A 15,233-nucleotide genomic window follows, 5' to 3' on the forward strand; every position below is an offset into this window, starting at 1 on the left:
ATTTACGTATATTTAACACTTAAAAATTATTTGTAATGTTATCCAATGTTGTTTTGTGGCTATTTTCTTCTTCCAAGAATCTGTTCAGGCACTGGTACCATTTTAAAAGTATCGATTTGGAACCAAACCCTACTCTCGAAACTTGTAGTGTGTATTTGACTAATAAAAATCATCAATGCTTTCTGAATTTATTACTTCCCTTTGAATGGTAGTCTATACAGCATAAATGAAGTTACCTTAGTAATGCGTCCTTTGATAAAGTCCAGTTCTTCACTAGAGTGGACAGAGAGCAGATCAGCGCCCATCATCTTGCAGGCGAAAGAAACAGACTGCCAGGGAAACTGCTTACTGGCAAAGTAATATTCAGCTCCACGGAAAAACACCCATGGTGCATGTTCTGCAGCATAAACACACAGCACTTTCACTAACATTATTATTGAAGATACAGTCTCTATCGGCTTAACTTGTGACATATAGAAAACCAACCCTGTACTAATGGAGAAAACTATATCTTAGCAGCCAATTATTTACATTTACATTAAGTCATTTAGCAGACGCTTTTGTCCAAAGTGACTTACAGTTGATGAGGTATTCAGCGATTCAACAAGAAGGGGCAATACATACAAGAAGTGCTAGTTATTAAAAGTAGCTTGTTTGTGCAAGTGCAGAGAGAGAGAAAGTGCTTCTCTAGGTGGTTTTGGTATTATTCACCAGTGTTCAGATGGGTTTTTAGTTGTCGTATGAAGGATATCAGTGCATCTGCAGTCCGAGTGGGAATGGGAAGATCATTCCCCCACCGTGGAACATTGAATGAAAAGGTTTAGGAAAAAGGTTTTTTTCTGCTGAGAATTTTGCTCAAAATCTGCGGATTTCTGCGGAATTATTTTGGGAGTATCAAAACTAAAACCTTAATATGTGAAATAAAAAATTATTTATTTGTCACTTTTATTTAATGTTTAAAATGCAAATCCAATTATATCCACTTTATTTGGTAAACAACGCAAGTGTCTCATATGATTAATCTACTAAAAGGCAGAAAATATTACAGTACAAACTGCATTGTACATAAATCAGATGAACATTTTCATATTAGTCAATAATATTACTGTAATTAATTTAAAAACTGAATAAATATAGATTTACACACATTTACTCAAGTAAATAAACAGAATTAATTATGGGCTAAAAATCTGCAGAAAATCTGTGTGGGCATCGTGTGGGCCTACTCATAACCTCTCTGCGATGGCACCACAAGGCAGTGCTCACACTCCGACCTGAGGCTCTTGGAGGGAATGTAGATCTTTAGGAGAGGGTGTAGTGCCAGTGGCTGTCCATTAATGACCACTATTAAGTCACTGTTTGGTGAGGTAACTATAGTACAGGCTCTTGCTGCATCTCAGAGACATCAATATTTAAGTTAATTAAAAGATGATTCACTGTCTGAATCATAATCATGATTTTATTTGTATTACAGCACAGTGCACACTATGTGCATACAGGGCTCTCGAATCTCACTTATTCAGAATGAGACACACATATTTCAATCATATCACTTGAGCTTTTAACTTAAAAGGCACACTAACCACAATCACTTTTATAAGGGGTTTAAACACAGTTGTGCAGCAACAGTGAGTGAATATAGCCAGCCTCTAATAGTAAAAATTAACACTTTTTTTTGATAATCACACTTGATAAAAACATTCTACCTTTGTACATGTCATCAGAGAGGGGGAGGCCCCACCCATTAGTAATGATCTCTCCCTCATACTGCTGATGCAGGCATTTGTAGCTCTGCCCTTTTTTGAAACATTTTGAAACAATCTTATTTGAAATAAAAGTGACAGTCACCAAAACGGCTCTATTTGGATCAAAGCATAAAAGGTCCAGTTTCAAAGAGTTATAAAATATTATTTCTGGGTTATTTTAAGCTGAAAATTCACATACACACTCTGGACATTAGAGACGTATCTTACATCTTGTAAAAAGGGGCATAATAGGTCCCCTTTAAATTAGAGGTTTGGCAACATTTAAATGACAGCATCCCAGTGCGACTAAAAGACGTATAAAGCAACCCATTAGTGCGAGTTATTTATATGTCAACTGATATACAGGTAGTGCAAAATAAAAATAAATAAATCTCTGACTGCATGTTGAAATAAACAAAACAACTTAATAGTGTAATTAATCATCTTGGAAAAACAAGTTGGGTTTACTTTCACTGTATAAAATGGTTAAATTTATTTAGTAGTATTATTATAAAAGTCTTGTAATTGTAAATAAATGTTGTTAAATTTGATTGGACAGTTAGCAAGATTCTTGAGAGTTTTTTTCTTTAGTGTTTTATATCCTAAGAAAAGCAAATTCCGAAATTTTTTCTAAATTTAAGAGCACATAACTTTTGGTAGAACTGTACTTACGGTCGCTGTACCAGTATGGCTTAACCAACTCCACACCTGTGGAAATAAAAAAAATGAAACGGCTACATTTCTGTGCATTTTTATGGATATTTGTCTTGCTTAAAATACCAACGTGTTGTTTTAGCAAACAAACAGACTTCACAAACCTCGAGGCACTTTGCAAATCCATTCATATTTGGAATCACAGGAGTGAGGAATGAGAGTGTTTGTGAGGTCACTGTACACAGCACACATGTGAGAGTCTGCTTCATTCATATCCTCAATGAACGATGTCACCACCTGCAGGACGGGATGAAAAAGACAATTACTTAAAGGGCCATGAAACCCCCCTCTTTCAGTTCAAGTTTATGTCAGAATTTAAAAAAAAAAATGCTTCATGATGGTTGTGGAGCGCTGCGAGCAGAGTGAGGAGTGGGCGTGGCCGGCAGAGCAGGGGAAAAAGAGGGGCTTTTTTCAGTTGGCTCACCAGCTCAAGATAAATAAAAAACAATACAAAAATGTGAGGAGACACATGATTTTATAGTTTAAACTGCAAAGAAAAAAACAGTATCTTAATGCGGTTACATATACGATAGATAGGCTATTCATAATTTCATATAATATATAACCACAATTTGTTATATTATTATAAAGATAATCATGCTTATATAAAAGAGGAGGACTTCTCTCCTCCTGAATCCCCGGGTCTGAATGGAGATAACATGTATAGCAGTACAGCAGGTCTTTTTCCCTATCTATTCCAACTATTAGCCCTGCTGGTAATCTAAAGAATATTAAACATGTGCGAACACAGCAGCATACTGTAGATATAGAAGAGACGATGTGTCTGAATAGTAATGACCTCAACTAATAAAAGACAAAGTCCGCCATTCTCCAATTCTCGTGCAGCTTTCCCGTCAAAAATGCTTCCTGCATTTTTGGTGTCCCTGACAGCATCGCGGAAAAGCCATGCAACAAACTCCATGGATCATGGAAATAAACACATGCAAGCCTTCATAAACATCTAAATACTGTGTGCCATGCGCTCTCTCATAGCTTGGCGGGTCTGTGGTCTGTCCATATTAGTCTGTCATCTCAATGCACCTCATGAATATTAAGAAGCAGGGTCATAGGATAAAGCCAGGTTTATACTTCTGCGTCAAGTGATCGGTGTGACCCACGGCGAATGCAACTCGCGTGGCTCTCGGACCCGCCCACACTCGTCAGCGCTACCAAGCCGACCAATCACAGTGCTTGCGCTGCGTGCCATTGCGACGTGTAGTTACTGGTAGTTCGCTTGCAGTGTGAGTGCAAAGCGCGCGTGAGCCTGAAACTGAAGACGAGACTTGACTTTTAAGGGACTGTTTAATGTAGATTTATTAATCATTCTTACTGTTCAATGAACGCAAACTGTCATAGATTATTAAAGACTCAAACCCCTCACTGCACGTCAGCTGCACCTTTAGCAAACCTCCTAATTCCTGCAGCACGAGGACTTTATGATTATTTATGAGCGTCAAAAGTGGCTGATCTGTTTGGCTAAATATTTGACTGCGTGTCACTGCATCCCAAACGACTAAAATTATATAACGATATAAAGAAATCTCCAGTGCTGAGCGAGAGTGTTTCTTAAACTGAACAGCGCATCATCTATGATGTAAGCATGCTCAGGCCCAAATGCAATGTGAGTGCGGGCCATCAGGGTAGACGAGAGGGGGAACAAGCGTGCTTTGGCCCGGATCAAGGCAAGGTTTCTATCCTCTGTAAATATTTACCGGTGTGCCATCTGACCACTCCCAGGCTCCATCAGAAGAAGGGTTTCTCTTAGTAAAGCCGACCCAAAACCAGCGACCCTCTGTACTGAAAAGAGACAAAATGAAAAGCAAAGAGAAAAATGAATAAATAAACAAATATAAACAATTGAGCATTACTAAAAAGACAACAACAGCAAATAACCATAAAAAATTACAAAAATTATTATTTAGAAAATTATGATAAATGGGACGACAGTGTAGAAAAAAGTACATTCATACTTATAAACAAAAGTGTACACCCACTAAAAATCAATGAGTATTGTAGTATAGTATTAGTATATATAGAAGTATTATACAACATTTTATATCTTCTTTGCCACTGTTTGTTACAATTTGTTATATCATTATGAAGATAATTATGCTTATATAAACACTATAAAAGAGAAGGACTTCTCTCCTCCTGAATCCCCGGGTCTGAATGGAAACAACATGGATAGCAGTACAGCAGGTCTCTTTCCCTATCTATTCCAACCATTAGCCCTGCCGGTAATCAAGAGGATTTTAAACATGTGTGAACACAGCAGCATGGATATAGGCAATCTGTATTATACTACATTTTATATCTTTATTCTTTGCCATTGTTTTTAAAATCAATTAAAATCAAAAGTTTAACCCATTTGTCAGCAAGAGGTTTTAATCATTTAAAATAAAACAATTTGTTTGATATTTTGATATACAGTGCATCTGGGAAGTATTCATAGCGCTTCACTTTTTCCAAATTTTATGTTACCTTATTCCAAAATTTATTTTCTCAAAATTCTACATACAATACCCCATAATGACAATGTGAAAAAACATTTCCTTTTCAAAGGAATTGTCTGTAAACCTCCAAGACAGAATTGTCTTGAGGCACAAGGCTGGGGAAGGTTGCAGAGAAATTTCTACTGCTCTGAAAGTTCCAAAGAGCACAGTGGCCTCCATCATCCATAAGTGGAAGATGTTTGGAACCACCAGGACTCTTCCTAAAGCTGGCCAGCCATCTAAGCTGAGTGATCGGGGGGAAAAGCCTTAGTCAGGGAGGAGATCAATAACCCAATGGTCACTCTGTCTGAGCTCCAGCGTTCTTCTGTGGAGAGAAGAAAACCTTACAGAAGGACAACCATCTGTGCAGCAATTCACCAATCAGGCCTGTATGGTAGAGTGGCCAGACGGAAGCCACTCCCTGCCTGGAATTTGCCAAAAGGCATCTGAAGGACTCTCAGACCATAAAAAACTAAATTCTTTGGTCTGATGAGACTTAACGTTTGGAGAAAACCAGGCACAGCTCATCACCAAGCTAATACCATCCCTACAGTGGTGGCAGCATCATGCTGTGGGGATGTTTTTAGCAGCAGGAACTGGAAGACTAGTCAAAATAGAGGGAAAGATGAATGCAGCATGAATGTATAGAGACATCCTGAATGAAAACCTGCTTTAGAGTGCTCTTGACCTCAGACTGGGGCGACGGTTCATCTTCCAGCAGGACAATAACCCAAAGCACACTGCCAAAATATCAGTGGAATGGCTTCTCAGGTGAGATCTGAAAATGGCTGTACACTGTCGCTTCCCATCCAACCTGATAGAGCTTGAGAGGTACTACAAAGAGGAATGGGCAAAAATTCCCCAAAACAGGTGTTCCAATCTTGTGGCATCATATTCATAAAGACTTGAGGCTATAATTGCTGCCAAAGGTGCATCAACAAAGTATTGAGCAAAGGCTGTGAATACTTATGTACATGAGACTTTTCAGGTTTTTTATTTTTGATAAATTTGCAACAATTATATATCTTTTTTTACATTATCATTATGGAGTATTGTGCGTAGAATTTTGAGCAAATAAATGAATTAAATCCATTTTCGAATAAGGCTGTAACATGAAAAAGTGAAGTGATATGAATACTTTCCGGATGCACTGTATGAATGCCCGTTTGTAGTAGGTCAGAATAATATGTTGTTTCACCCATATTCAATTGTTTTCATTACATTTATGAAATGGCCATTAATGTATATTAAAAAACCCAAAAGGTAACAAAATAATTGATGCAGGCAAACAGAGAAAAGAGAGAAAGCCAAACCAGAGTAGAACAAAATAGAAACAGCATGTATGCCTGGTCACTTAAATGGTGGGCTTGAAAAACCAGCATACTGGGCTTGAAAAGGATGTATAAACCAACTAGAAAAACTTTAAACATTTTTTCTAGTTGGTTTATACATGATTTTCATATTGTTTTTTCAAGCCCACCATTTAAGTAATGTATAAACCAATTAGAAAAACTTGTAAACCAACCTTTGGAACATCACAGAGAGGATGTTTTTGACGAAAGCTTGATCTTCATAGTGATGGAAACTGGCCAGATCAGCACCCAAAGCTCGGCAGAAGAACTCAGCCTCGGTCCAAGTGCGCTGCATCAGGATCTTTTCACTGTGATACACCTGAACAGACATGAACGACAGTAAATATCAAGTAAATCATATCTCATAAAACAATATTATAACATATAGTGACTCCCTGTAATGTTATATGATTATACACAACCTTGTAACAGTGAGACAGGCCACTGCGGCTCTCCCATCCAGTTGGACAGGCTGCATTCATATCTATGTGTGGTGCAGGCTTCAGAGTGTCATGATCTCCACTCACTTCCTGTTTGCAAACAGCCAGAGCCTTAAAAGTGTGACAGTTTTTTACCTCCCAGTGACCCAGAGCTCGACTGCCAGACATCACCACACACGCACCTAAACTCACTGCAGGGAAACAGAAACACTGGATTACAAGTCTGCCTAAACCGAAAGTTGCTGAGACTTATTTCAGTATGCTAATATACTTCCAAATGAAACAGAATATTGAGCAAGGGGGTGGAGTTTTCTTTTTGTGCATCCTTCTGTTTTAGCAAACTAACAGTAAGAGAGGCGCGGATAAAAACATTGTGGCTGAAGCTGTCAAACTGACATCAACAGAGAAGGATCGACACTCCAAACTTAAATGGTCAGACTTGATTGAAGATTACCAAAACCAACTTCTTTTTTTTTTATCAGTGGATTAACTTGCATGGATTAACTGTTCATCTAAAGAATAACAATGTGCGCTGAAAATAAATATTGTAGATTTTGATTTCATATGGACTTTAAGGAAGAGCTATTATGATAGTTTAAAGTGCCACTGTTAAACTATTATAATAAATTGGTCCTAAATTGGTTTTGAGGTGTCCAAAAAGAGGTTTATGTCTATCAAAGGTCCAAAAACACTCGTTTGTGCAGTTGAAAGGAACGCAGAAGCACAGTGAAGAGAGACAGACAAAACACAAGCTGTCCAGCTGATGGCGCTAATGCACCAAAACAATGCACCTCAAAATAGAAAAAGAGGGATTGGGTTTGCCAGAAACTATACAAAAAGTGTTTTGAACAGTTTTAAATATGAATATTTTTCTAACAAAACACATCAATTTACTAAAGGGTCCTTTATGAGAGATTTAGCATGGTAATGAATATGTATGCTATATGGTAATGCTGGCATATTTGTCTGCAGAGATGTAAGTAAAAGTACAAGTGCTCCATCAAAAAGTGACTTGAGTAGAAGTTAAGTGGAAGTATTAAAGTATTCAACATTTTTTGTACTTAGGTACTGCTAGTAGTTTATTTCAAAATTTACTACTCAAGTACTGAAAGTAAAAGTACAAGTATTGTGCAATGTAGTTATTAAAGAAAGCAGTCAAAAGACATCATATTGTTTTGTTTATTTTAAATATCTTTTTTGGGGGCACGTGATTAAGCAGAAAGAAAAGAAACATGGCTTACGATACTGTTTTTCTCTGCTTTCCATACATAATTAGATTTTCTTCACAACACAATATTTTTTTAAATAAAATCTATAAATATATTTATATATTATTTGTAATACAATTTTGTTCTTTAATACAGCAGTAAGATATATGAACTGTACCCTTAATTTTACCTGCTCAAAGAAAACACTTTCTGAGTGTATCAAACAAAACTCCAATACATGCAAAGAAGACAGCATGAGCATTTATAGCAAATAAACTAATGTAAATATTATCCCGCTTGCTTTTTGAGCGCTGACAGGCGAAGTCTCCTCCTATGATTGGTTATTGTCTTCACCTTCTCAACAGAAAGGGCTGTGATCGGCTTTAGAAATGAAACACTGTTCACCGATGGCAGGAAGAACAGCTGCGGTTACATGCACAGGTTATCCATAATAGACACAGTGGAGAAAACTTGCACCTCGTGTCAGGATCCACAAGTATTGCTTTAACAGCCAAGAGGAGAGGTAAAGTTACAGTACCTCACAAATGCCAGCGGGTCAAACGTCCAAAGAGAGAGAGAGAGAAAGAGAGAGAGGCAGAGACTTTACAGCATTTCTCCATAGTAGTGAAATAGCAGCACGTGTGCTGTGCCGCCTTCATTGTAGTAAGACCGTTATTTACTTGCCCTTGCCTCCTTCGCCATAGTTTTCTACTGCGACATTGCGCATAGGAGATAAATTACATCAGTACATAATAACCGGTTATGATCTATTACTGAACCGATATCAATAATTTTGATACCCCTAGTACCGAGTAACGATGCAGCACATAAAAAAATCCATCAGAATAAAAGTATTAAACTCATCGAAAATATGTACTGAAGTAAAAGTGGAAGTAGGAGAAAAAACAATAATCCAGTAGAGTACAGATACAGCCTTTTAGTACTTAAGTACGGTAGTGAAGTAGTTCTACTTCATTACTATACATCTCTGTTTGTCTGAAAAAATAACACACTGCAGCTACAAACATAGCATACAGATACAGTAGAAGATCTATATACAGGTGGAGCTGGGGTGGAGTCTCCGAAAATGGGCTGCAAATGTAATGTAAACGACACTTAGGTACAACCTCAATTCAGAAAAAAGTTGAGTTAGTGTGAAAAATGCTAATAAAAAAGAAAGTAGTGATTTCCAAATTTACTTTGACTTGTATTTTATTGCAGACTTTATGAACACAAAATACAGCAGCAGTTTAGAGCTAATAATCAGGTAAAGTGGTTATATAATGATGTGATTTGAAGCAGGTGATGTCAACAGGTGATTATAATTATAATTTGGTACAAAAGCAGCATCCAAAAAAAAGGTCTAGTCCTTTAGGAGCAAAGATGGGCAGAGGATTGCCAGTTTGCTAACAAATATGTAAGAAAATTATTGAAATGTTTAAAAACAATATTCCTCAAAAATAGAAAGACATTTTGATATTTCACATTAAACAGTGCATAAAATCATTAAAGATTCAAGAAATCTGGAGGAATTTCAGTGGTAAAGGACAAGGGGGTAATTCTAAGCTGAACAACCATGATCTCCGATCCCTCAGGCGGAACTGCATCAAGAATCGTCATTCTTCTATAAGCAATATCACCACATGGGTAAAGGACTGGATGTGTAGTCTTTGTCAAGTACCACAATACGTAGTTACATGCGTATTATTAAGTGTTGCGAAAAGGAATAGCAATATCACAAAGTGGTAAATGCTTTACTGTTCATACTTGTTTTGTTTTTTTTATGTGTTGCAAGAATCAAAATTGTAAAACATGTTTATATTGTTGTATTGTTTGCAATGAAATACAAGTCAAAGTAAATTTGGAAATCACTTCTTTCTTTTTTTTATTGCCGTATTCCATACCGTCACAAATTTTTCTGATTTGGGGTTGTATTGAAATGTTAAAGAGCGAGCTCATTGGCTGCTGTGGTGATAGCAACCAATCACCTGTGCCATGCAATTGGAAGCAGATTAGACAGGCCTCGTCAGCCTGTTTGCCCAATAGAGATTCATGACAGATCTTTGTATTTATTCTGAATTTTGATGCTTAAAACTTTGCTAAACTTTTACATTCACTAAAAACAACTACGTTACAACTGTTCAACTGTTGTAAAGGCTTACCTGGCTGGTGTCGGTTCCAGTTGGTGTAGGTGAGGGGTGATGTTGAGCCATTCTGAGTCAGCCAGCGATACTCTTCTGTTCTATTCAGGTCTTGTAAAGCTGTCCAGTAGTATTGAGAGTCAGAGCCTCCCATTTCATTGATCAGGCTGTTTAGAAAGGCCTGCTCAAACCTGCCGCAGGAAAAAAAAAAACACAAACTCCACTTGTGATTACATGCACGTATGTTTCCTTGAGGTGTAAATATCTTAATTTATCTTGTATAAGATTATTCCAGGTTGGTTTATAAAGCTCATTAGTCCTCCAGAAGTATTACTCTAACATTTAAATGTTTTTTTTAAATATGTTTTTCTTGATTCTCATGATGTTACAGCATGATAATATTCTATATACAGTGTGTGATAGTTCAGAACAACCACTACCACCGTGTTTGATGCCGCCATGGGACAAAGGGATTAGTAAAATGTGTTTTAGGTGTAGCAGCTGTTAGCGACATTGCTGCCAGGGGGCACAAAGGGATTGGATGCGAACGGACATAAATATACAGTGGCCATAAATACCCTGCTATTTGTTTAGCAAATTTATTATCTATTATTCAACAACAATTTAAAGTACAAACTTAATCATCAATGTTTAAAGTTAATGAGTTAATGAAGTTAATGCCTGCTTAATCCTGATCAATTCCAACAAGATTCAGTAATGTTATTTTTGACATACCTGCTTTCTATAGTGACAAGAGGTGATTTGCAATAATATCCTTTCACAGCATCCTGAAATGTCTGCTCCTGATCTGTGATCTTATAACACCAGTTGTCCTTCCTTCTCCAGCCCTGCACAAGCACACAATACACAATTTACCATAAACAGATGCTGCAAGGCCTTTCTTCATTGACATACAATAAGGTGTAAATATAAAACAACATTTTACTCCGCACAGTATTGCATGGAATTCATGGGTAGAAAGTGTACCATATTACTTCCAACTGAAGGAGTAATACTAACGTTGCTAAAAGATAGCACTGTTTTATGCATTTATGGGAAAATGGCTGGTTGTTATATGAATCAACAGCTTAGACATTTGGAAGGGCATCTGCCACATAAAACATATGCCAAAGTAATTGGCGGTTCATTCCACTGTGGCGAGCCCTGATAAATTAGGGAGTAAGCTGAAGGATAGTAAATGAGTGAGTAAGCTTAGACATTAAACATTAGCATTGGATCAACCTATTATTAAGTTTACCTGGGAAAAAAAGTAAATTTTTTTGAGGAATAATTGACAATTTTGTCACAAACAGGACTGACTTCATGACACATGAAAAAAAAGAATCACGCTGTTTCTCAATTCCAAGAACGCAAAGAACACAATTGTGCTCTCGTGGAGACCGGTCTTGCCAGGTCACCTTGGTAGAACGAACTTGGGAGACGACGAGAACAGAGAATGCGCCCTGTGAGAAATAAGATTGGCCTTCACGCATTTTAACGGACACTTATTTAAACATTTATACAATGGTTTATAGTTTTTTACCCTTTTCGATATATGTATAACATGCACAAAAACCCTTCAAATATTTTTTTCACAATACAAATAAAAACAGATTTTAATACAAATTTCAGCAAATATAGTACACAATATCTACACACCTGACTCTAATGTGAGTCAAAGTTAATTTGTAAAAAGCATTTCACTCTTTTATTTTAATATTTCTGGAAAACACAGATGGCCTAATTATACAACATGTATAGAAAAAATAGAGCATTGATCTTAATATACACATTCAATTTGGGAGGCAGCTTTAGCCTTAATTCTCTGGTGGCATCTGGCTGTGTTTTCACACCTGTCCTCCATTAACCCTCAGCTCAAAAGCCTTAATGCATTGACCTTCAAATAACCTGACCCAGACTTAAACAAACAGCATCAAAACAGCAGTTGGACAGCGGATTCTGAACTGTGTAAAGTTAAACTCGATATGAAAGTGGATATTTTGAGCTGATTCTCAACTATTTTTCAAGGTTAAGATTTTAAGTTGGGCTGCACGGTGGCATGTTCGCCTCACAGCAAGAAGGTCGCTAGTTCAAGCTTCGGCTGGGTCAGTTGGTGTTTCTGTGTGGAGTTTGCATGTTCTCCCCGTGTTTGCGTGGGTTTCCTCCGGGTTCTCCAGTTTTCCCCACAAGTCCAAAGACATGTGCTATAGGTGAATTGCATAGGCTAAATTGTCCGTAGTGTATGTTTGTAAATGGTTTGCAGATGGAAGGGCATCCGCTGCGTAAAAAATATGCTGGATAAATTGGCGGTTTATTCCGCTGTGGCGACCCCAGATTAATAAAGGGACTAAGCCGAAAAGAAAATGAAATGAATGAAAGATTTTAAGTTTAGAAATTGATATGAAAGACAGTGGATTTTAGTGGATATTTTGTGCACATACACACAAAAAATAAATAAAAATCACCATATTACACACTTTTGCCTTGAGCAGAATGAAAACAATTTCAATAAACACACAATGGACAAAAGGTTGTCCTTTATGATACGTGTGGGTGTGCATTTCTGAAACTTGCCCCTTATGAAGTAGGTCATAATCGTCATGTTTGTCTCCGTTTGTTTCATAGCCAGTAAATGCAGAAAGAGAGCATCAGAAGAGATCTGAATCAGTCTGTTGTTCCCCAACTGTGACCCCCTGTCACCCTTGCTAATGGCCACTACGTCCCCCAGACACACGGCCTGTCTGCCCTTCTCACCCTCCACACAAAGCCCAGCTCAAACACAGCCCATCAAAAACACAGGAGCACAGATGGAATGAGAGTGTCGGTAATGAGCTTGTCAGGAAAAGCTGTGTTTTTGTCATAGTTAGATCCGGTTTTGAAAGACTTTCAATTAATCATTGGATTTTATTAATATTTCCTTACAATGTATTTTAAATAAGACGTGATTTGAGGAATATTTTGTTGTTTGTTGTTCATGATGAGCTTTCATTTTTAAATTTGATCTTACCCCTTGTGTATTGTTCAAATTGACTACCCTTTCGTTATGTTAATGGATGTTTCCGCCCTGTTGACTTTCATTATAATGACATTTTTTGACTGCAAAGCCATGACACCATATAATCATGCATTCTTGATTGTTGGTGGTTTTCCCTGTTGGGAAGAGTTAAAACGTAAAAATTTTACTGTAGATCATCGGTTCACACCATTTAACCCTTTAGATTTTAGATAACTTTTATATGGAGTTCTATGGAGTAAAACAGCTAATTATTGTGTGCATGCATAAATACCCAGTTAACAAACGTGTCTGGCCCAGATTTGGCATAAAGCTGGCACGGCAAGCATTCATCCGGCACTGCCATACAGCATGTGGGCCAAACATTGCCATGGTTTGGCCGAGATGGCACCGTCTTTAAGGCGGCACACAATAATTCGGCAAATGTAAAATGTCGTTTTTTTGCCCAGATGATAATAATTGATATGTGGGCCATGTAAGTTTGGCCTATTGTGACCCCCATTTAAAATACATTTTATTATTTTCAAATAAAAAAATAATTCTACCAATCAGATCACTTCAAGAAAAAGCCCAAGGCTTCATGGGTTTATCAAATTCATTGCAGTTCAGGCCCAGTTATATGTTAATAACTTGGCTGAGACTTGGACCAGATATGGTCCATGTTTGGCCATTTTTCGGCATCCAGACTTGGTCCAGTCATGTACCGTAATTCACTGTAGCATGTGGGCCAAGCAAAAGCTGTTTGTGTGGATCAGAGCTGGGCCAGAGAAATTTTGCTATGTGGGTACACTTACAATGTTTACTATATTTTTGAGAGCTGAGATGCTTGTTTTGACTTTCTCAGACATATCAAGATAAGTGCGCAAAGGTCTCTTTCACAATCTTACATACACAAACACACACACTATACTCCTAATAACTCAATATAGAAGACAGAAACTAACCTTTTGCACTGAAACTGATGATCAACAGTAAAAATTACAGTTTGTACCTCTTCCCAATAGGAAAAACCACCAACAATCAAATATGCATGATTATAGGGTGTCATGACTTTGCAATCAAAAAATGTGGTTGCAACGGAAGTCAATGATGCAAAAACAGACACAAATATAATGAAAGGGTAGTCAATTTGTCCTAAGTGTTTTGTTGAGTTTTCTAATTTTTCAAAACATTTTCCCAAAATATGTGTCAAAACAAGATTTGTCACCAAAAATCTGTCAATTTTCTGAAACACAGAGAAGTTTGTGCCCAATTTAAGATTTAAAATCATCCCTAGAGTGGATGAAAACAACCAAAAACACACAATGGCTAAAGGCAGGGTAGGTGATTTGGTTAAAAAAAAATGGTATGCTGGTTAAAAAGTCCATTCAAATCTCAATAGCGCTAATTAAGTTAAGTGGTCTAAATGTATTTCTTTTGTCTGTGAAAGCTGTATAAATCAAAAAAATCATCTAAAAAAAAAATCACCTATCTGCCTGTCAAGAAGTGGATTTGCATACCTCTGCACACCCTGTCGTGTAAACAGGTCACGTCAACACTGCATTCCCACATTTCCCACTATGCAGACTGACAGATTACATGAAACTGAAAAAGCTGATAATATCTCCGCTCTTCAAAAAACAATTGTGCAATACTGCTTTTAACTCCAACTGCCAGTGCATTTAAAAAAACACCGTGAACACAGCACCTTATCACATTGCCGCCATTCTAAAAATGCAGCGCTCTCACTGAAAAAAAACAACAACTGTAAAAAAAAAAAAAAAGCGTCTGCTAAATGACTAAATGTAAATGTAATGTAAATGTAAAAACATGCGTGCCTTAGGGTAAAATGCTTATTATGTACCCTTATTATGGTGATACCGTAATATGAGCTTTAAACTGTGATGTTTTCTCACTGTTGAATGAGACATGAGGTAATCTCACTTGTCACTTCTGGTTTCTGTGACTTACTGTGTGTGCTCATGTGTTTTGGAGAAGTTGTGGCTTTGGACAGTGGTGATCCAGGATCTTTAGCACCTGCTAGCCTCTCTAAAATCTCTGGCCTTCCCTTTAAATCATAGATTGATTGAGAAATGTATTGCAGACTTACAACTTTATTGGTTTATCTGTAATTTTTGTTTTTCAATGG

General features: G+C 37.2%; 1 protein-coding gene across 1 annotated transcript in view; it reads right to left on the bottom strand.

The window, feature by feature from the left end:
- Positions 1-15,233, bottom strand: part of pla2r1 (phospholipase A2 receptor 1) — a 77,307-nt gene that overhangs the window by 33,801 nt on the left and 28,273 nt on the right. The window contains exons 10-17 of the mRNA XM_056467793.1: positions 10,828-10,940; positions 10,114-10,283; positions 6,726-6,934; positions 6,477-6,622; positions 4,172-4,256; positions 2,564-2,696; positions 2,418-2,453; positions 237-397 (exon numbers count right to left, since the gene is read on the bottom strand). Coding sequence (XP_056323768.1) covers positions 237-397; positions 2,418-2,453; positions 2,564-2,696; positions 4,172-4,256; positions 6,477-6,622; positions 6,726-6,934; positions 10,114-10,283; positions 10,828-10,940 — 1,053 coding nt within the window. The remainder of the gene's footprint in view (positions 1-236; positions 398-2,417; positions 2,454-2,563; positions 2,697-4,171; positions 4,257-6,476; positions 6,623-6,725; positions 6,935-10,113; positions 10,284-10,827; positions 10,941-15,233) is intronic.

The sequence above is a fragment of the Danio aesculapii genome, chromosome 11 (genome assembly GCF_903798145.1).
Source record: "Danio aesculapii chromosome 11, fDanAes4.1, whole genome shotgun sequence".
NCBI classification, from domain to species: Eukaryota; Metazoa; Chordata; class Actinopteri; order Cypriniformes; family Danionidae; genus Danio; species Danio aesculapii.